Source organism: Pollachius pollachius, assembly GCF_949987615.1.
Source record: "Pollachius pollachius genome assembly, chromosome: 13".
In the NCBI taxonomy this organism is placed as follows: domain Eukaryota; kingdom Metazoa; phylum Chordata; class Actinopteri; order Gadiformes; family Gadidae; genus Pollachius; species Pollachius pollachius.
Window position 1 is genome coordinate 10,691,663 of NC_136946.1, and position 21,099 is coordinate 10,712,761.

Genomic DNA, 21,099 nt, shown 5'->3' on the forward strand with positions numbered 1-21,099 from the left:
TCACCAGGAGGGAGAGAGGAGGGAGGGGAGTGGGGGGGGGAAGTCACTTTGATCCTTTATCTCAATACAGCTTTCTTTTCCCTGCTCCAGCCCCCAGCCCCCTCTCTCCCCCATCAGCCCCATCCTTCCCGTCCCTTGAAACAATGCAGTTCTCCTCTCAGCTCAGGTTTTAGGGATGTGGGAGTGAAGAGACTGTCATTTCCTCTGCCAGGAAATAAAGCACAACTCCCCCTTCCTGCTCGTCTGTCTTATTTATCTGGCTTCTGTCTGGCCTACCTATCTCCCCCTGTCCCTGATGCTCTCTCCATCTCTGCCTCTTGGCCTCGGGCTCTTCCCTCCTCCTCATCTCACATCCCATCGCGAGGCGGCTTTGCGTTCCGCTGGGTCCCGTCTCCGTGCCTCCCGTCCTCTGGAGCGGTTCTACTGATCACAAACCCGATCCGTCGATCCTGCCGGTCTCGCCGGGGGGGTCTTGGTGAGCGGCGTTCAGCCCTCGAGCTCCTGTTGTAATCCCTTCTGTTATTTGATGCTTTTCCTCGCTCCTCTCCGTGTGTGTAGTTTATCCGATACACCGTCAAGAGCTTCTCTCCTGCCGCCTTTCCCCAAAGACTTCCTATTGACTACTTCCTTAAAGTGCTTTTTTTCCCGTCCTTCAAAAAGCGGTCTACATCTCGCCGGACCCCGAGCCCAGGGTGGTACGTAACACAAGGCTCACCGTCCCCCTTCTTCCTCGTCAACCCCGGTTCTCCTTTCCCCGCTCTTCTGTTTCGGTTTTTCCTGCGTTTCGCCTCTTTTTCGTTACACTCCCGGGTCCTTGCCTCAGATGAAGTCCTTCGAGATGGCCTCCACAAAGTTGGGCGCCGACATGAGGATGGAGATGGTGCAGATGATGTTGAACACGCTGAACGCCACCAGGCACAGCCGGTCGATCACCGCGCCCGCAAACTTCCACTGGTCGGCCGTGCCCGCCGCCTCGTCCTGCTCCCGGAAGCGGTCCGCCAGGTAGCGCACCTCCTCCAGCAGGGCCTGCAGCTGGGGGTCCCCCATGCCGCCCACGCCCATCGCCGGGCAGCCCCCCGCTCCCCCGAAGCCCCCGCCGCTGGAGACGGTGCTGGGACAGCCCAGCGTGTCGCCGTGGGTCGAGCCGGCCGTGGGCGGGAGCGGCGGCGGGGAGACGCAGAACTGGGCCTGGGAGTGTGGTGGCGGGCTGGCCCCGCCCGCCACCACCCGCAGGCTGCCCGCCACCGAGGCGGCAGAGAGGCCTGAGACGCCACCGCCCCCGCCGCCGGCGATGTTGTTGCTCCTCTGCACGGCGTCGGCCAGCAGCGAGGCGTCGTCCAGGCTCTGGAAGCCCATGTACAGCAGGCCGCCGTTGTTGTTGGCGCTGGACTGGGCGTGGTGCAGGTGCTGCAGGTGGTGGGGGTGGCCGCCGCCGGCGTGCAGGGAGCCCGTCTGGAGCGGCGCCAGGCTGCCCGGGTGCAGCGGGTGGAGGGCGGGCTCCGGGGCGTTGGGCAGGCTGTTGGTCTGGGAGCCCGAGGAGCAGCGCCGCAGGTGGGGGGCGCAGGGGGGCCTCTCGGGGTCCTCGCTCTCGCCCGGGCGCTTCATCCGCAGGAACCACGCCACCCACTGCAGCAGCACCAGCTGCATCTGGGGGGAGGAGGGAGGGAGGGAGGGAGGGAGGGAGGGAGAGAGAGAGAGAGAGAGAGAGAGAGAGAGAGAGAGAGGTGTGGGCTGGTTAGACAGAGGAGTCGTGAGTCGGGTAACCAAGTAAGCAAAAAGGACAACAACAACGATGGAGCGAGACGGAGAGGGAGGAAAGCGAAGGGAGAGGGGATGGAGATGAGATGTGTTTGAAATAGGAGCGAAATAACCAAGAATATAAAGAAGAGAAGCGTGAAGTGGCAGACACATCCCGGAATGTAAAAGCGTCCGGTTGGCCTTCCTGTCGTGTCCCTGTTAGGGTGGGGCGGGGGCTCATGGCCTCACTAGCAGAATTATAAGCCGCTGACTGCTCCACCGTCGCACAACGTGCGTTCACAAACGGGTGAATGTCCTGGAGATCCTCCCCAGTAGTCCTAGAGTTACGAGGTGTTTGCGAGCCACGCGCATACAGGGACCACTCGGGAGAAATAATCACTTGCATTCAAAACCCACCGACGGAATATAATACTGTGTCTAATATAATAATGGGTCATTAAATGACGAACTGAAGCAACCGTTTAACCTCCCATTTGAACCGGTTGGCATGGCAGCGCAGTCTCCTCTCATTTGGCAACATTTATAAAAGGTCTCTAATTGGATGGTTGAGGGTCTCACCCCGTCCGCGGTGATAGCCCGGAGTGCGGCGAGTGTTCTGACGCACGCTGTGTGTGGCGCCCAGGTGGGTGCTACACACTGGTAGTGGAGGACACTGACTTCCTGTGACACTTACTTCCAGTGACACTCACTTCCTTTGACACTCAATTTGTGAAGTGCTTTGGGGGGCCTCGAAAAGTGCAATACAAATGTGATGCATTACTTTTATCGTTGTTTAATGATTATTATTATAATGGATGCTTGTTGACATGTTGGGTTTGTTCATCAATCGTCACACCTCACCCTTATAAAGCCTCAGCGATTCATGCTCAAAGTGTTATACAGAGAGACACCAACTGCACATTCAGAGAGCATCAGTACAGGAAAACACCATTTCCAAACCGAGCGGTTGGAAGTACTCATTGCCCACTGAAGTCACGTGACCCAGGTCCCAAACGTGACACGTAGCGTCTGGGTTAGTTTGCGTTTGTGTGGTCCCGCCGCCCCCCTTAAATAACATCCAGGCGAAGCGGGGAAGGCCGCCTGTCCGTAAATCCAGTCGCAGGCTCAGACGTTTGAATTTAAGATGGTGGCCTCGGCGGGCAGAGATTTACCACTTCTGCACATTACCGCAATGAGCTGATCCAGAGAGGATCGCTCCCTCTTACAGACTCAAGGCTCAAGTCCCGGAAATGGAGAGCACTGTGAAGACGAGGACGGGTGACACTGGCGTTGGGTGATCAGTGTCTTGTTGTCATAGTGTTGTAGTTAACCACAGCCACGCAACCTTTCAGTGATGTCTCTATCGTATCTGGAAGGAACGATACTGATTGGAATAACCTGCAAAAGCAGCTCAAGCTTCAGGACCTATGACTCTCAATGAATTTAAAGCTGCTTTTAAGAGTTTGACGTCGGACTCCATTGGAAATTGCAAATATAATATAGGGATTTAGTCAATAATCTTGATGTATTTCCACAATTGCGCCTAGTATTGAATTTATTTTGCCTTGTGTTTTTTGTTGTAACTGTGTACTACTGTCCATCTTGGCCAGGTCTCTCTTGTAAAATAGATTTTAACCTCAATGAGACTAACCTGGTTAATAAAGGATATAATAATTTGTAACTGTTCTCCTGTGTTGGGGTTTCCCCCCCCCCCCGCCTCCCTACGGAGAGACTAGACAGCTCCACCGGTCTCTCCGTCGGGGGATGGTGGGGGTTGCGGTCGTGGTCCCAATAGGTTCCTGCCCTCCCCTACCCTATCCCCCCATTAGCCAGGTAATACACCCTGGTGGGGGTGGACTGTCCGGTCCGAGACCAGATCCCCTGCTGGCCCCCTGATTGTTGTTTGTTCCTTCTTGTTGATTTCGGATGCAATTATAAAAGGGGATGGTCCGCCGAGGCTCGTTGAATGTCCAGCGCTCCCCGTCTAAATGCAGCTATTTATCAGCCCAAAGACAGCCCGGAGATGACGGGGAGGCTTAATGTTGCAGCTGCTCGCTCGCCCAACTTCAACGTAAATCGGATGAGCGTGTGTACACACGGTAATCAAAACAACACGTCGGACGTATTGTTTCTCCCGCCCCCCGCTACACCAGCCTTCTATTTTCTTCATGTCGTACACGTGTGCTTCTAGAATGAGGTATGTCCGCTTGTTTTATGGTCGCTTCTTCCGTCTGTGTGGTGCCACTGCGGGCGGAGGCAGATTTATACAGGCCTTTAAAGTTAGTGACGCTGAATTGATGGATAACATATGCAAGCCACACTTACCGAGTCTCTTTGAAAATCAAGCAGTTGGGATGAAATTACTGTCGTATTTCGAACGGCTCGTTGGTGGCGCTCAGACGGCGAAGGATATTATATATATGAGGTTAGAGAATGGGCAAAGTGAAACACAATATCGAGAGACCGCCGAGGCAAAATTAGGTTGCTGTTTCTATTTTATATTACAACATTGTTACATCTTACCTTACGTTAAATTGTAATATCTTTATATTTTAAATTGTGTCTGATTATATTAAGTAAATAAAGTTAAACAAGTTTGATTTAAAGGCAAATTAGCCAACGACACCTCGAAAATGAATGTGAGCCACCGCAAAATATAACAATGCCCCGAAAATGGTGGAAAGCAGTAAATTGGGGGTTTGAATCAGCAGTGAAGGTACTTTGATAACACGCTGCCTTGAAGGCTGAGGCGACGGGGAGGGAGAGGAGGGGGCGATGGAGGAGCATTTGTTGAACACACGTCTCAGACGCAAACAGAGACTGGCACTCCCCCCCCCCCCCCGCCCTCCCCTAGAGAGGCCACGATGGAGGTGAAGGCGAAGAACAAAAGGCAAAGGGAGAAGAAACAGGATTGTGTGGGCATAGAGAGACGGGGAGAGAGCGAGAGAGAGAGGGAGAGAGAAAGAGACAGGGAGAGAGAGAGAGAGATATATATAGAGAGAGAGAGAGAGAGAGACGGGGAGAGAGAGAGAGAGAGAGACGGGCAGAGAGAGGGAGAGAGAGAGAGAGACGGGGAGAGAGAGGGAGAGGGCGTGGATAGTGGTGATGACAGGTGAGACATGAGGAGCTGCTGAAAATAACGGGAGCCACAGAAGTCCTCCAACGTAAAAAACAAAGAAAAAGTTTCCAAAGCAGAGAGACGAGAAAACAACGATGATGATGGCGTCCCGCAGCCGCGTCGGGTGTATGTCTATGCTGACAAGATCTCTGACAAGTGTGTGTGTGTGTGTGTGCGTGAGAGCGTGCTTGTGTGCATCTGTGCGTGTGTATGTGTGTGTTTGCTTGTGTGAGTTCCAGAGGACTTACCCATTTGGGCATGGTGCCTCCGTTGGGGTCGTGGTGGTGGTACTGCAGGACCACCACCGTGGCCACGACGGATGCCCCAACGATGATCATGATGCTCGCAAAGTACTGCCCTGGGAGGGGGAGGGGGGAGGGGGGAGGAGCGTTACAGAACAACACACGCTGCGACGGGCCGCCATGTTTGCCAACGAGTACTGCTGACAGCAGCGGTGAATTGTCAATGATACGGCATTTCTACTGGTCCTTCTGCGTTGTTACACCCATGATTTATGTCCAAAGTCCCAAGGAGTATTGTGTCTATAATTGACTACATTTTGTCATTCTTTCCTGTGCGTACGTTTTTATTGTTTAATTTTATTTTTTTTTGCAGCGGGACGACTTATCATTTAAGTCAATTCAATTTTAACAGCATCCAGATGGACGAATTTAGTGGAGCCTGAACAGAGGATGGCCCATTCACCACCCAGGAGCCATAACGTTGGAGCATGAGCATTAAACACCACATGGCCACCGTTTGCTGTGGGACGGAAACCAACACCCCGTGATAAATAAAGAACTACACTGAGATTAAAACTCAACAAACCCAGAAAACTCATCACATACGGTACAGAAATCTATAACTCCCATGAACCTTGCTAAGGCCAATAAGGCTTGTCACGGACTAGGACCCGCTTCCTGGAACACGCACAGCCCCCCCCCCGTCCCCCGCTGACCAGACTCACACACGTACCTATTAGAGGAATGGAGTCGGATGTGGCGGGCATGATCTCTGCCACGAGCAACATAAAGACCGTTAGAGACAGCAACACAGTGATACCTGGAGAGAGAGAGACACACACACACACACACACACACACACACACACACACACACACACATGGAGAGACAAACAGAGAGATGTTCATTTAATCTTCCTCAGCAAAGCCATTCTTTAGTTACATGTGACAAATAGTCATGCAATGCAGTCCAAAGATAGCTGACCTCTGAATAACATTATTAGATTTGGCTTCGATTTATCTTGATGCAAATTAGTAAACGGGATGAGATTAGACTAATGGGCCTATAGTGAATTTCTTTTCAGCATAATTCCTTTGTAATGACATTTTCCAAGTAAAGCAAACTCGATCCAAACCGCAAACCACAAACACACGCGCACACACTGACACGCACACAGAGGCAAACACACACATTACACAAACGCACACATCCACACGCACACATCCACACGCACACAGACACGTACACATATTGACACACACACAGAGGCAAACACAGACTTACGCAAACGCACACATCCACACGCACGCATCCATACACACACACACACACACACACACACACACACACACAGACATTTGTGACACAAACGGGCAAACTATTTCTCTCTCTCTCTCTCTCTCTCTCTCTCTCACTCTCTCTCTCTCACTCTCTCTCTCAAACACACAATCACACACACACAAGCACACACAATCATTTCAATCCTCATTCGTCATTCAAGCCGTCATCCACCGTGGCAGAGAATACTTCCTCTGCTAAACGGTCCCAACGGACAAACGCAATCAACGCTCCCCGTTCTCCCCACGTTTCCTTATTAAATGCATAATAATACAGCGGCGGTTCATTAACACGCAGGCTGACCTCACACACTGGGTCCCGGTGCCGTCCATCAAACCGGTGACACACTGCCGTCCTGGAAGACAGTGTGTAAGCTCTCTCTCTCTCTCTCCCTAATCAATTCACTGCCCGTAATTACATCAATAGGTTAATTGGTCGTGTGTGTGTGTGTGTGTGTGTGTGTATGTGCGTGCGTGCGTGCGTGTGTGCGTGCGTGCGTGCGTGCGTTTGTGTGCATGTGCAGATTTTCCTCATCCCCTTTGGTGAAATGCTGCATAATGCGTTGTGAGTCTCGGTTGGGATCTGGTTAGACAGCGCTGTTGCCATGGCGTTTTCCACATCCTCGCCCCTTGGGTCACTTTGTCTTCTCTGCCTCTCCAACTACCGTGAAATAGTATTCTGAAACAGCGCGTCACTATTAGTCTCATCGATATTTTCATAGGTATATGTATTGACCTGTCTGGTAGGACCTTTCTTTCGTTTTATATACATGCATGTTGAGATCAGAGGCTTCTGAAGAGCTCTTAAAGTTCATTCAGAGGGGTTTTAGTTGTGTGCACGTCTGCAGTGGATTCAACAGCTAATCCCGACAGCAGCCAGAAGACATTAAGACCCAGGGCCTACATATAAGCCCCACCTTAACCAAATCGCAATCAGCTGTAGAATCATGTTGGCCAAGATAGAAGGATGTAGAAGCCGTGTGCGAGTCACATGACAATAGAAGGCTGGTTCCAACATCAGAACCAGGCCTGTTTGAGACCGACATAACATTCAACATGCTCCTTTCCCTTTTTAAAACAATCACCTTAATTTGTTTTCCATTCATACAACTACTTTACCGATGATGTGTACATCTATGTATGAGTTGCGCTATCGTTGAAGGGAACACCTGTATCTGTAGTATTGACGCTGTTACCCGTGGTGTCTCATGAAAGGGTTCGGCACCCGGCTCCTCCATCACTCATCCTCCTTCCCCCCCTCCCCCCTGCTGTTAATCACCTCCTCTGCTCCGTCCTGATATTCACCGCTGCCTCCGACGCCTCTCCCCCCACCTCCCCTTATCGTCTCCTTTCTATTTCCATCCCGTAATACCCTCTATACACAAGCCCCCCCCCCCAGCGTCCCATCCCTCTGCCTTCCTACACACAAACACCCTGGCTGTTCTTCCATAGCTCCTCCGCTCTGTTCTATTGGGGCCCGTGGAGCAGAGCACGCACGGCTGTGTTAACAATTTACAGCTACACACACACACACACACACACACAGACTCATGCATACACACACAAACACAGATACACACACACACCTCACAATCAAACCCGCCAGCTCGGCAGCCAGGTGTGCATGTGTGTGTTTGTGTGTGGGTGTGTGTGGGTGGGTGAATGTGCGTGAATGCGTGTATGTGTGTGTGCGTGTGTGTGTATGTGTGCGTGCGGATGTCTGCGTCTGTGTGTGTGTGTGTGTGTGTGTGTGTGTGTGTGTGCGTGTGTGTGTGTGTTTGCACACTGTGTGTGTGTGTGCATGTTTGCACACGTATGTGTGATTGTGTGTGTGTGTGTGTGTGTGTGTGAGTCATGGAGGCTTATATTAAACCTGCCACAGGGTCATTTTTCCAGGACCCAGTGAGGGATGAGGTTAGCTGAGCCCCCATCTGTACCTGAGTAGAATAGTACTCCGATGCGGTCAACACACACGTCCCACCTTTCTGCAACCTTTCAGCGTGGTTTCTATTTCTGCTGTCGGCCAACATTGCTGTCAACACTCCATGCATCTTGGCAGCGTGAAGCCTTACAGTTAGATGGAAGAATGACAACTGTTTACTAGTATATCTTGCTTTCTGCCTAGCTAGACAAATTCTTTATACTCTTTGTTTCGTATCCTACAGCCTGCACCTTGATTCAGCTAGGTGTAACACAGTAGAGCGGGTTGACAGAATTCACATTCATTTAGCATGAACAAGAAGTTATAGGGGAAAATATATACATGGGAATATTGTGAAAATAAGCTAAAGAGACTCAGCAGAGGATGTAACTAGCATGCTTGATGAGCACCTGGTCACAGTTTAAGTCAGCTCATAGGTTCAGCCCACACAGGAAGTGACATCAGTTCGTAATCCCACCCAATTTATGTTCAGATTCAGGGACAGAAGAAGTGTTAGCCAGGTCAGATATCAATTGAATGATCGTCTCTGTCATCATCAAACTGTGAGCATGCAAACGGCATCCCAGTCAGAGCCGTATCCACTTTTGGGTCGCAACCAAATCGCAGATGAATAACCTCACAATGTTGACACTCCTCAGCAGAGATGCAACCCAAGGCCTTCAACCCTGTCCAATAACAATCTCCCTGTCCAGCCTAGCTCTATCTATCATCGCCATCCACCTCCGCCCACCTCGATACATCCACTCCCTCCATCCATCCACCTCCTCCACAACACACATCAGCCTCTCCATCCCAGCATAGCCCCCGAACATGTGGACATGTGACCCCCCTTCCCTCAATTCAATTCAATTCAACTCAATTCAATTAAATTGTATTTGTATAGCCCTTAATCACCATTACAGTCTCAAAAGGCTTAACACAGCAAATATTTATGACACCCCCCTGACCCAAGCCCCCACAAGGGCAAGAAAAAACACCTGAATCAGCAAGAAAGTAATCTTGAGGAGGAACGCAGAGTGGGGGATCCCTCCTTCCAGGGATGGTCAGGAGTGCAGTGGGTGCCATAATAATAATAATAATAATTTTATTTGAAGGCGCCTTTCTTTGCCCTCAAGGACACCGTACAAAGGTACACAATAGTCATTAGAAAGAAACAACAAAAAGAAAGAAAATAATAAATGATACCAACAACAGACATAGTAATTGGCATCAGGTGGAACAGTACGGCTTTGTTAATGTACATACATACATCCATACACACAGCGCCTCCCCCTCTCTGCACCACTCACCCAGGGAGATCTTCTCTCCAGAGTCGGCGGGCAGCACAAAGACCAGCAGGGTCATGGAGGAGAGCAGCACGCAGGGGATCAGCAGGTTGAGGGCATAGTACAGGGTCCGCCGCCGCATGGTCACCACGAAGGTGACGTCCGGGTAGGGCTCCTTGCAGCAGTCGTAGAAGGCCTCGCTGCGGGTGCCCGGTACCCCTGGGAGGGGGACAACAAGAGAGGGAGTTATTTCTGGAGGTTTGGGAGAACCGAGGGGAGTTGGGATGTATACACGAGGCCGAGGCTCCGAGCTCCCGGGCCAGTAGTGCTGATGCTGATGTTGATGTCGATTTATCTCTCTCTGGACGCACGACAGACGCTGCAGGAGCTACGCCGACATTACCTGTTTTGACCTCGAAACTTTACTCCATGGCCACTTTTTGGAGCTCACGGCAGTCGATTGGGAGGAGAAAATGAGTTTCCCCCTGCTGCGGTGCCCACACTAAGCCCGTTAGTGCGCCGACACGCCTGGCGACTGGCTGTGGTGAGATACACAGAGAGATGTCTTCCACTGCTGGGTGGCCGGTCGGTGCAGGTGTACATGGTGAATGGTAAATGGACTGCATTTATATAGCGCTTTTTTGTAACCAGTGGCCACCCAAAGCGCTTTACAATACTGCCTGACAGTCACCCGTTCATGCACACGTTTACACACCGAAGGTGGCGTAAGCCAATACAAGGGGACAGCCAGCTCGTCGTGAGCAGTGAGGGTTAGGTGCCTTGCTCAGGGACACCACGACACTCTAGCTAGGAGGAGCCGGGGATCGAACTAGCAACCTTGTGGTTACCGACCAACTCGCCCTACCTCCGGAGGAACTGCCCCCCCCCCCCCCCCCCCCCCCACACTCAGCTCAGTGCCACAGCTCAGTGGCACAAGGCAGGCGGGGGACCAGGGCGTCTGTGCGGCGTGGCGGCCCATGCTTACCCACGAGGTCCCACTCTCCATTGGGCATGTAGCCCGAGATGTCGGCCTCGTTCATCTGGAGGTCCAGCAGCCAGCCGTCGTACGTCCACGAGCCGAACTTGAGCTCGCACTTCTGCATGTCAAACGGGAACCAGCGCACGTCCACGTTGCACGTGCTCATGAAGATTCCTGAGAGAGAGAGAGAGAGAGAGAGAGAGAGAGAGAGAGAGAGAGAGAGAGAGAGAGAGAATGGATTAGAAAGAGGGTGAAGGTAAAGACCTGACCAGAATGGTGTCACCATTCCCTACTTGGTGGGGGGAGGTTCTTTCCATGATGAACAAGGCGTGTTACATTCTGCCGAATGAATTAAAGAATGGTGGAGCCCTGGATAAAGAAGCAAAGCTACCGTGCAAACAAATCAGTGTAGCTCCGAAATAGACTCAATAATGATGTTACAAGACGAATCAGAAATATGCACGGAAGGCTTTCACATTTCAGAATTCTTTTTTTGCCTTACTTCCAAATGGATTGAGCACGAGCAAAGAAAGCGAGAGCTTCTCTCTGATTGGCTGGACGTTAAGTCAAAAAGAAAAACCTTCGGATGGCGAAGAGAGGAAGGATGAGATGCCAGACTGCAGAAGTCCACCCCGATGCAGAGTAGCATGAATAAGGTTGACATTTATACTACCTTGCTACAGATAATTCTTCCCTTTATCTTACTAAACGCCGTAGGAAATTGAAATCTCCCGAGATCGTTACAGCCATAACACTTTAATCTGTCGCTCCTTGGTGTAATTTACACGTTTCAAATTAAGATGAGTCTTTATGAGTGTCATCTCTGCCAGAGATCCACTAAACCCCCATGGGTTAACGGTGCCTTGCTCATGTCTTTTAATCCTATGAAAATGACTCGCTGTCGTTTGATTGTTTAGAAGCTGCTGTACACGTGTGACCTCATTTAGGCATTTGGGGGGGGGGGGCGTACATTAAATATGCCAACACGCAGAGAGGCCACTTGCGAATGCCCCCCATGGCTATTCCTCGTTCAAGGAAGTCAAAGTATACTCTGCATATCTGCACACTGCTTGATCTATCTATTTGTGTCTCAACGAATGGAAAAGGGTTATTTGGTCAAATAAATAAATAAATCAAATGAGTCCCATTATACAAGGGTGTCTTTAACCTTCTTAATGTGATTGAATCCTGGTCACTGTGGGGGGGAGACCGCAATGAATGTAATGCCCCGCCTGTTCCCGGGATACGGGCTCGGCGCGGCCGCTAGGTCAGGGCTGTTTGTCTGGCGGCTGGGTAACGAGGAGCAGCTGGTGGCAAGGTCGAGTCGTTCTGGCACCACACTGCTCCGGGTCACTCCAATCAACAAACACACAGACCTGTCTGTCTGTCTGTCTGTCTGTCTGTCTCTGTCTCCGTCTCCGTCTCTCTCTCTCTCTCTCTCTCTCTCTCTCTCTCTCTCTCGCTGCCTCAATTTCTCTCCCTCTCTCTCTCTCCTTGAACCATCACCTGGTCCTTAAGATATTCATAACTCCCTCTCACGGTGCCTTTCATAACCTGCCTGCCAGTATGTCTCTCTATCTATTAATCCAACTTTCTAGCCATACATCTATTCGTCCATCTTTCTATAAGAAAACCTTTTCTCAACAGTTTTCCTATTTCTTGTGGAATAAAAGTACCTTCTTTCTTTTTTTGTCTGTCCCACCCTGCATCGATCTCTCTATCCATCAATCCATCCATTTGGCCATCAAAGCATTCAGCCATCTTATCTGCCTACCTGTACGGACACTTCTGTACTGATACATGCTAAACTTATGTGTATCCTGTCCCTCAGTCTGTCCGATAATCTGTTTGCTGTTTGCCTGAAGCTCACGTCTGACTCTGAATCTGACTGGATCGCGTATGCTGTGAATACGGAGCACCTATTAGTCATCCAAACCTCATACTCACGATTAAAGGAAATAAATTAAAGCAGAGCCTTTATCCAGCGCTGTGTGTGTGTGTGTATTTGTGTGTGTGTGTGTTTGTGTGTGTGTGTGTGTGTGTGTAAGAGTGTGCATGCAAAACACACACACAAACACACTAGACCACAACCAAACACACAACAAACACAAAGACTAAATTACAGAGACGCTCATAGATGCCAACAAAAATCACAATTATGGAAATTGACAAAACAACCAAGTCCATTGAGCCCTTCTGTTGCAGTAAGTAGCAAAATGTCAGAGTCTGCAAATAAACTTCTTAAATACATTCATTATTAACCTGCCAGAATGCAAATGTGGCTTCAAAGGAGAGCAGACACAGAGGTGGGAAAAAATGTTATGAGAAATTAACAGGACAAATACCATGAATTTGTATTAAACACACACACGCAGGCAGGCACGCAAACACAAACACACACACACAGACGCACACACAGACACCAAACACAATGCAAACCAATTAAATTCACCATGACAATATCGGCTGAGCAAATATCAGCAGAGCTATTTCCTATTTCCTTCATGTCGATTCCCTTTTAAAGTCACGGCTTCCATGCAGGTACAGGCTGATGCCTTGTAGAGGAAAACACATTTCTGTGATAAGGAGCTGCCCTATATCTCCTCTCTGCCTGTGTTATACACATCTCGTACAATTTGAAAGGCCTATGTTCCACTTAGATGTTTAAATATGCACATGATGTTCCACATACATAAACGTTTTTATAGATAGCTTCTTCATGTTCATTTAAATATTCAGATATTCCACTTAAGGTGTATATCTTAATATACAGATGTCTCTTGTACATGGTTATGTTAATTCACAGTCACATAAATATGTATTTTAATATTCAGACGTTCCACTTAAGATGTATATTTTGGTACCAGCCGTTCGCACTGATTTGTAGTCACCTCAGAACCACAGTCTCCCATTACAAAATACGCATTATGTCTGTGGCATTCGAAAATGTCTTTCTTTCAGTTTGACTACTAAAGAAAAAATAAAGAAAGGAAAAAAAGCAACTCAAAACCCCACCAGTGAGTAAAGCCTCATGTTTTTGCCCCCTTCCTTCTTATCGACACCAAAACATAACCAGTTGCCTGCTAGATTTGCCGCCACGATATGCTCTATTGCTCCAATGATAATACCCAGCACTCCCCCGAGGGCTGGCAGCCCCATGCCTTTGAATTATTTATCCCGCTAGGTGTTAGCAGATGCGCACTCCTTGGCTAACACAGCCTGTGGCTCTATGTCTGCTGATGAGGAGAGAAGTAAAAAACAATGTCCAGAAGGAACACAGTAATCACACACAAGGAGAGACCTTGGTAAACGCAGTAAAATTAACTGGTGTTCATTGAACTGTTCTTTCCTTCTGTCTGTCTGTCTATCTGACTCCCTCCTTGTGCTGCTGTCAATATATTGCCATATTCATCTTATTTTTCAGTATTTTTCCAAACCTTTTCTTCTCTCTTTCATCTTTCTCTCTTTCACTTTCTCTCTCTATCTCTCGGTCTCTCTTGCTGCTGCTCTCTCACTATCTCTGCCTCAAACTCTGCCCCTCTCTCTCTCTCTCTCTCACTCTCTCTCTCTCTCTCTGCCTCTCTCTCTCTCTCTCTGCCTCTCTCTCTCTCTCTCTCTCTCTCTGCCTCTCTCTCCCTCTCTCCCGCTCTCTACCTCTCTCTCTCTTGTCTATTAATCTGTTTATTAAAGCAGATCTAAAGAGACATCATCTCTTTCTAACTCGCTCCCATCTGAACCACTGCATACGTCCGTGTTCTGTGTTTACACGTCTTGCCGCCACATCAACATGGGGGCTAATTAATAAGGGATGTGGCGGGTAAATATTCTCCTCCTACTGCCTATTGTTTGCCTCGACCTCAGAAGGCTGTGCTAGTACCGAGGAACCAGAGAGCGCTGCAAACACAAGTAGCAGTGCTCTTTAATGATGTGGATAGAAAACGATCTTAAGGGTTGAGGGTAACCCCAGGGGAGCCACCTTGCTAACGCCGGCTTTGTACAGGCTAAGCTAGCGAGGACGGGTTCCGCTTAGAGACGTCCTCCCGACTAACGCACTGGGAATGAACGTATCATCTACCTCCACGCTGCGGCTGGAATATTAATGACCAGCGTCGGAAACTAAAAGCAGAGAGGGAGGTACAGCTGAAGCTGAGGAATGGGGCTGTGTGTAATGTATTGAATTGTAATGGAGTAACAGGGGGATATTAGAGAGAGAGAGACAGCGAGAGAGAGAGCAAGAGAGTGCGAGAGAGAGAGAGAGAGAGAGAGAGAGAGAGAGAGAGAGAGAGAGGTAGAAACTCACCCGGTGGGAGGTACTCGGCGTAGCCGCTGGAGTTGACCAGGACGTTTGTCTTAAAGGTAGAGTCAAAGTCATCATCTGCACTGAGGGAGAAGACAGAGAAACCTGGGTGAGTGGGTGAGTGAGTGAGTGAGTGAGTGAGTGAGTGAGTGAGTGGGTGAGTGTGTGTGTGTGTGTGTGTGTGTGTGTGTGTGTGTGTGTGTGTGTGTGTGTGTGTGTGTGTGTGTGTGTGTGTGTGAGTGGCTGTAAGTGTATGGGTAAGTGAGTGGGTGAATGAGTGCTCAATGAGTTACTGAGTGAGTGAGTGAGTGAGTGAGTGAGTGGCTGTGTGTATGAGTGAGTGAGTGAGAGAGCGACAGAGTGAGTGAGTGAAAGAGTCACAGAGTGAGTGAGTGAGAGAATGAGTGTGTGAGTGAGAGAGTGAGTGAGTGGCTGTGTGTGTGTGAGTGAGTAAGTGAGAGTGAGTGAGTAAGATAGTGAGTGAGTGGCTGTGTGTGTGAGTGATTGAGTGAGTGAATGAGTGAGTGAGTGAGTGAATGAGTGAGTGAGTGAGTGAGTGAGGGAGTGAGTAAGTAAGATAGTGAGTGAGTGGCTGTGTGTGTGAGTGATTGAGTGAGTGAAAGAGTGAGTGAGTGAGTGAGTGAGTGAGTGAGTGAGTGAGTGAGTGAGTGAGTAAGAGAGTGAGTGAGTGAGTGAGTGAGTGAGTGAGTAAGAGAGTGAGTGAGTGTCTGTGTGTTTGAGTAATTTAGTGAGTGAATGAGTGAGTCAGTGAATGAGTGAGTGAGTGAGTGAGTGAGTAAGTGAGTGAGTGAGTAAGTGAATGAGTGAGTGAGTGAGTGAGTGTGTGGCTGTGTGTGTGTGTGCTACCTGTTGTACAGCAGGATATCAGGTGTCCACACCTGATCGGTGGTGAAGCGGAGGTTTTTCACCCCAGGGTATTCTGTTTGGTTCCACTGGAGATAGTGGTCGAACCAGCCCTGAGGCACACACACACACACACACACACACGCACGCACGCACGCACGCACGCACGCACACACGCACACACGCACACACACACACACACACAAGCCAACAATAGTTGTCAAAATGATAAAGCATTTGAGGTTGTTGCGTTCTGGCTGTATTTTCAACATACCGTTGAGTGAGGACAAAACAAACCCATAAAAAGGTCAAGTAAAAATTTTCCGTTTGAATAAAAGCATGGAGCTATTGACCGGAAAAAAATCCAGAATGATTACCGTTCAAAGGCTATTACTGTCAAATCCCTTTACTCTCATTTATTTATTTATTAAATGCAATGCAATTTTCACAAACAGACACACACACATTGAGTCATTGAACCCACAGACACACACACACATTTTTCTACAAATACATTCCATTGAGTTTAAGATCTCTTGTCTATGGCTTACCATCCTCAGCCAGATGTTGGTCGTCAGCACCTGGTTCTTCTCATCCTAAAAGAAGGAGGAACAAAAACACACAACACACCTTCACAAATATCTTTGGGGACACTCCTGTCCTCTCAGTGGAGAGCAGAGTATCTTGTCGGAAGCCATTAAAGATTCATGGCGGTTTAAAAGGCGAATCCTCGGGGACAGTGCAGTCACAGCTCTCTCTCTATACAAAGGGCTATCAGCTGAACCCTGTCACTGGACTAAGAGGCTCCTAACCTATGGGGCTCCCTAACTGTTGGACCTCTTGTTAGACGAGCAAACAGGGAAAGTAGTTATTTGGATGAAACATGGATCTCTATAGTTCCCTAGCTTTCGGTATCCCGCTGAATTGTAATTACAATCGCTGAAATGTCATGACAATAGAAGGGTCGTAGCCTGTAGCGTAGAAATTCACCTTCTATAGAGAATTTGGGAAAACAGCTGATATTTAGTTGAGGTCCACCGCATGTTGAACTTTATCCTTTAATATGGCACTTTTCCCCCTTTTTCATTTGAACACTTTTAAACTTTCTTCTAAATCGTCTTTCCATTTTTTCTATACCAACTGCGTGTTATTTTAGTGGAACAGGGTCAACCCTGCAGGGGGGGTGGGGGGGTCTGGGAGAGAGCGAGCGTACCACGTCCATGATCTGGATCAGGCTGAGGCTGAAGACCACCGTCAGCGAGTGGGAGTCGTTGCCCACCGGCCGCTCCATCCGGTTGTAGTCCTTCAGCAGGTTCTTCAGGAGGTGCCTCTGGTGGGGCCCCTGCACCGACACTGGAGGGCCACATCACAGAGCAGTGAAGCAGACCCCTTTACGCTGGGCCGTCGTCGGAGGGCTCACACAGGTGCTGCTCGTAACACTAACTATGGCTCCGCCCCTGTGACGTAGCGGGGCGCGTGCACGTAGGTAATAGAGCTACCCTCACTATGGTTCAGCCTGCTTCGCGTGCCCCCCGCTACATGAAAGGAAAACTGATCCATAATCGGCGTTGATGAGAGGCACCTGTGTTTGTTTGACGGCTCGGTGAAGAGGGGTCTATTGAGCTTTAGACGGAGAGAGAAATTGTATTGAGCCGTCAGAACACAAAAGCCCAACACCTTGCGCCTTCTGGTAAAGTGTGGGAGAAGAAAAGCGGAGAGAGGTTCATGCAAACGCTAAACGACGGTAATCGAGGTGTGGAAGAAAGGGGAGGCAAGAGGAAGAAGTCTTGCACCCATATATCGTCTCTATCATCTGTGTTTAATGGCATGAGAGCGAGATGGAGGCCCATTAGAGGACGTCATGGGGATAATCGCCATGAATGACGTGCAGGAGACAAGCTACAGGCGGAGGTGGTGGCGGAGGTGGTGGTGGAGGTGGTGGTAGTGGTGGAGGAGGGGCTGGTTGTGGAGGAGATGGTGGCGGAGGTGGTGGTGGAGGAGGAGGTGGAGGAGGTGGTGGGAAATGACAAAGGGCAGAAAAAGGCCTGTCAATGCAACATCTGAAAGATGCTGAAGGATAAGAAATATCTCTTAAATGGATGTTAAATTTCACGGGGAAATGGCTTGTCTCGCGAGTGGTGTGGTGTGACAACTTCTGACTATATATATGTATATATATATATATATATATATATATATATGATTATATAATGTATGTAAAAACACACATATATGTATATTCACTTTATATTGAAGATATACAATGTACTGGTAAATCATTTGAAAGAAAGTTCACATCCACTTCAGCAATTTGTCTCCATGATCACCCTATAAGCAGCAGTCTTTAGGTTGTGGTGTTAACAGCAGTCTGTAGGTTGTAGTCTTAACAGCAGTCTTTAGGTTGTAGTCTTAACAGCAGTCTTTAGGTTGTAGTGTTAACAGCAGTCTTTAGGCTGTAGTGTTAACAGCAGTCTTTAGGCTGTAGTGTTAAGAGCAGTCTTTAGGCTGTAGTGTTAACAGCAGTCTTTAGGTTGTAGTGTTAAAAGCAGTCTGTAGGTTGTAGTGTTAACAGCAGTCTGTAGGTTGTAGTCTTAACAGCAGTCTTTAGGCTGTAGTCTTAACAGCAGTCTTTAGGTTGTAGTGTTTAAAGCATGATACCAGGCTTTGATTAAAGCATCGTAGTGGCCACTATAAAACATCCATCCAAGATATAATTTGTAAAAGTCACTTCCTTGTACAGATTCAGTCGAAATGCATTAAGTGGCACAAATAGACAAAAAACAACAACCATAGCAATCTAACAAAATAAAATATATGGCACTGTTGCGCTTCTATTTTTTGGAATCAATGTGTGTCAGTCAGTGCGTCAGAGTTTGTGGACAAAATAGTAGCAAGCCTTCCTTGAAGCGCATCACAAAATGTCCCATCAGAAAGATGAAAGTGCCTTGTTGCTCAACGACAGAATAAGCACAGGGAAGTCACTGAGCCTAAATATTTTAGAAACAGATGTCTCAGTAAAGCCAGGAGAGACGTCGATGATGGTCACAGACCGCGGTTAACGGTTAACATGATAATGAAAAAACAGTCAAACATGATCAGTGTTATCATCAGCTGCTGAGCACCTAGATCCGCCTGTACCAGGGACCTGAGCACCTTGACATGTTAGAGAGACTTTAGCAGCTGGTGGATGTCGGATGAGTCAGAGTCAGAACCAAACAATGAAGGGCCAGATGAATAAATACATGAATGAATGGATGAAGAAATAAATAAATGAACTAGCCAACAAATGAATGAATGAACGCAACGAGAAATAATAAACATAGATAAATAAAACTATAAATAAGTAAGTAGAGAGTTCTACGGGTGCCTCTCCCAGGAGGGGCTTGACCTATCGTTGAAGGCACTATCGCCACGCAGGGTAATAAATATCCAGCCTGTCTCCCCCTCCCTCCCCCCTGTCTCCCCCTCCCCCCTAGTTCTCCGATATCACGACCATCCCCACGGCTGGAGCTCGGCGTGTAAGTCCGTGGTAACCCTTCCATCAGCCGTACGCCTCTCAACAGGCGAGCAACGCAGCCCCGGTGAACAGCCACATCCCCAGGGGCATCCAACTCCGGCGCCCTGCCGCTGAAGTGCCTCTCCTGCCCATCGCACACGGACCACATAGCAGCCAGCCGGCGGGAAGTTTTGCGGGAGAGACCCAAATATATACATACATGCTACAAAGTAGAAGTGTGAAATGTGAAATGCGTGTGTGTGTGTGTGTGTTAGTGTGTTTGTGTGCGTGTGTGTGTTAGTGTGTGTGTGTCTCACCGTGGATCAAAGCGGGGAGAAGGAGCAACAGCGTGGACCACATCTTGCCGGCCGAGGAGCGGAGAGGAGAGAAACGAGGAGAGGGAGGGGAGAGGAGAGGAGAGGAGAGGAGAGGAGAGGAGCGAGGAGAGAGAGCGGAGCAGAGAGGAGAGAGGAGAGAGGAGAGGAGAGAGCAGCGGAGAGAGAGAGAGCAGTAGACGAGGATCCGGAATGAAGCAGAGCTTTAGTTACCGACCAGCTTCTGGGAAGAAGAAAAAAAAAAAGGAAAAAAAGAAAAAAAAACGGATTCCGGATATAAGAGGAGAAGGCTGAGGATGAGGAAGGGCTAGTTTGATGAAACCGGGAGCTAATCCCACCCAGCTCGACCAGCCAGCCAGCCACCACCAGCTCAGCCCCCGGTCCACGGCCACATAGCGTCAACTGGAACAAATGAACCACTCCGATGGAGAGACAGGGGAGAACCAGCCCGAGAGAGAGAGAGAGAGAGAGAGAGGGAGAGGGAGAGGGAAAGGGGGGAGAAAGAGAGGGAGGTGGGGGAGACTCAGGCTGTGAGATGCAGATTGTCCAGCTGTCTGTCTGTCTCTTTTACTCGCTCTCTCTCTGTCTCTGTCTAACTCTCTGTCTCTCTCGCTTGCTCATTCGCTCTGTCCCACTCTCTCTCTCTCGCAAATACAAACACACACGCATCCATCGGCAGATTGCAGTGAGTGAGGGAAGGCAGTGAAGGGTGAGGGAGAGGGAGAGGGGGAGCGGGGGTGGGGTGATTGATTCTCGAAAGCAATGAGTTTGTGTGGTCTCTCACTCTCTCCCCCCTTCTCTCTCTCTCTATCTCTCTTTATCTCTCTCTCTCCCTCTCTCTCTCCCTCGCCCTCTCTTTATCATGTCACTCAGACCGGCTCCTTGGGAGGCTGCTGTTGAAAAGCATAGCGAGGAGCCTGACAGATGGAGATATGGAAGACTGAGAGAGAGTGAAGGAATACAATGACTATAAATAAATAAATATTTATTATTATACTTCACATTTGGTCATTGCACAACAAACCAAAGAAGTATAAGGGTAAGTCAATGTAATAAAGGTCTACAAATACATACATACAAAAATCCCACATCTTTCCTTCTGATTCTAAAAAAGTTGTTCATTCCACGTGTTTGTGTGTTGTGTGTGTGTGTGTGTGTGTGTGTGTGTGTGTGTGTGTGTGTGTGTGTGTGTGTGTGTGTGTGTTTGCGTACGTGTGTGCATGCATGAGTGTGCGTGTGTATGTGTGTGTGTGTGTGTGTGTGTGTGTGTGTGTGTGTGTGTTGCGTGTGCGTGCGTACGTGCGTGCGTGTGCTTTCAAACTGAACCCGAGGTCTGTGTAGCAGCCTATATGTATGAAGATTGCGTCTCGGTGCGATTGGTCGTTCAGTCATTCATTCAGCTAGGGGTGGTGGTGGTGGTGGGGGGGGGTACTTTAGCATCAGCAAGGACTCGGGTCTAATTGAGAAAGTGCTGGGCTCGGCGGGAA

At 49.0% G+C, this 21,099-nt stretch overlaps 1 protein-coding gene across 1 annotated transcript; it reads right to left on the minus strand.

The window, feature by feature from the left end:
- Positions 1-819: 819 nt before the first annotated feature.
- chrna11 (cholinergic receptor, nicotinic, alpha 11) lies at positions 820-19,637 on the minus strand (the record flags this gene model as incomplete). The annotated part of the gene is made up of 10 exons (XM_079749037.1): positions 820-1,647; positions 5,104-5,213; positions 5,831-5,917; positions 9,666-9,860; positions 10,627-10,794; positions 14,921-15,000; positions 15,785-15,894; positions 16,333-16,377; positions 16,995-17,134; positions 19,595-19,637. The coding sequence occupies 10 exons, from the start codon at positions 19,635-19,637 to the stop codon at positions 820-822; spliced, it is 1,806 nt and encodes a 601-aa protein (XP_079605163.1).
- Between the last annotated feature and the right edge of the window lie 1,462 nt (positions 19,638-21,099).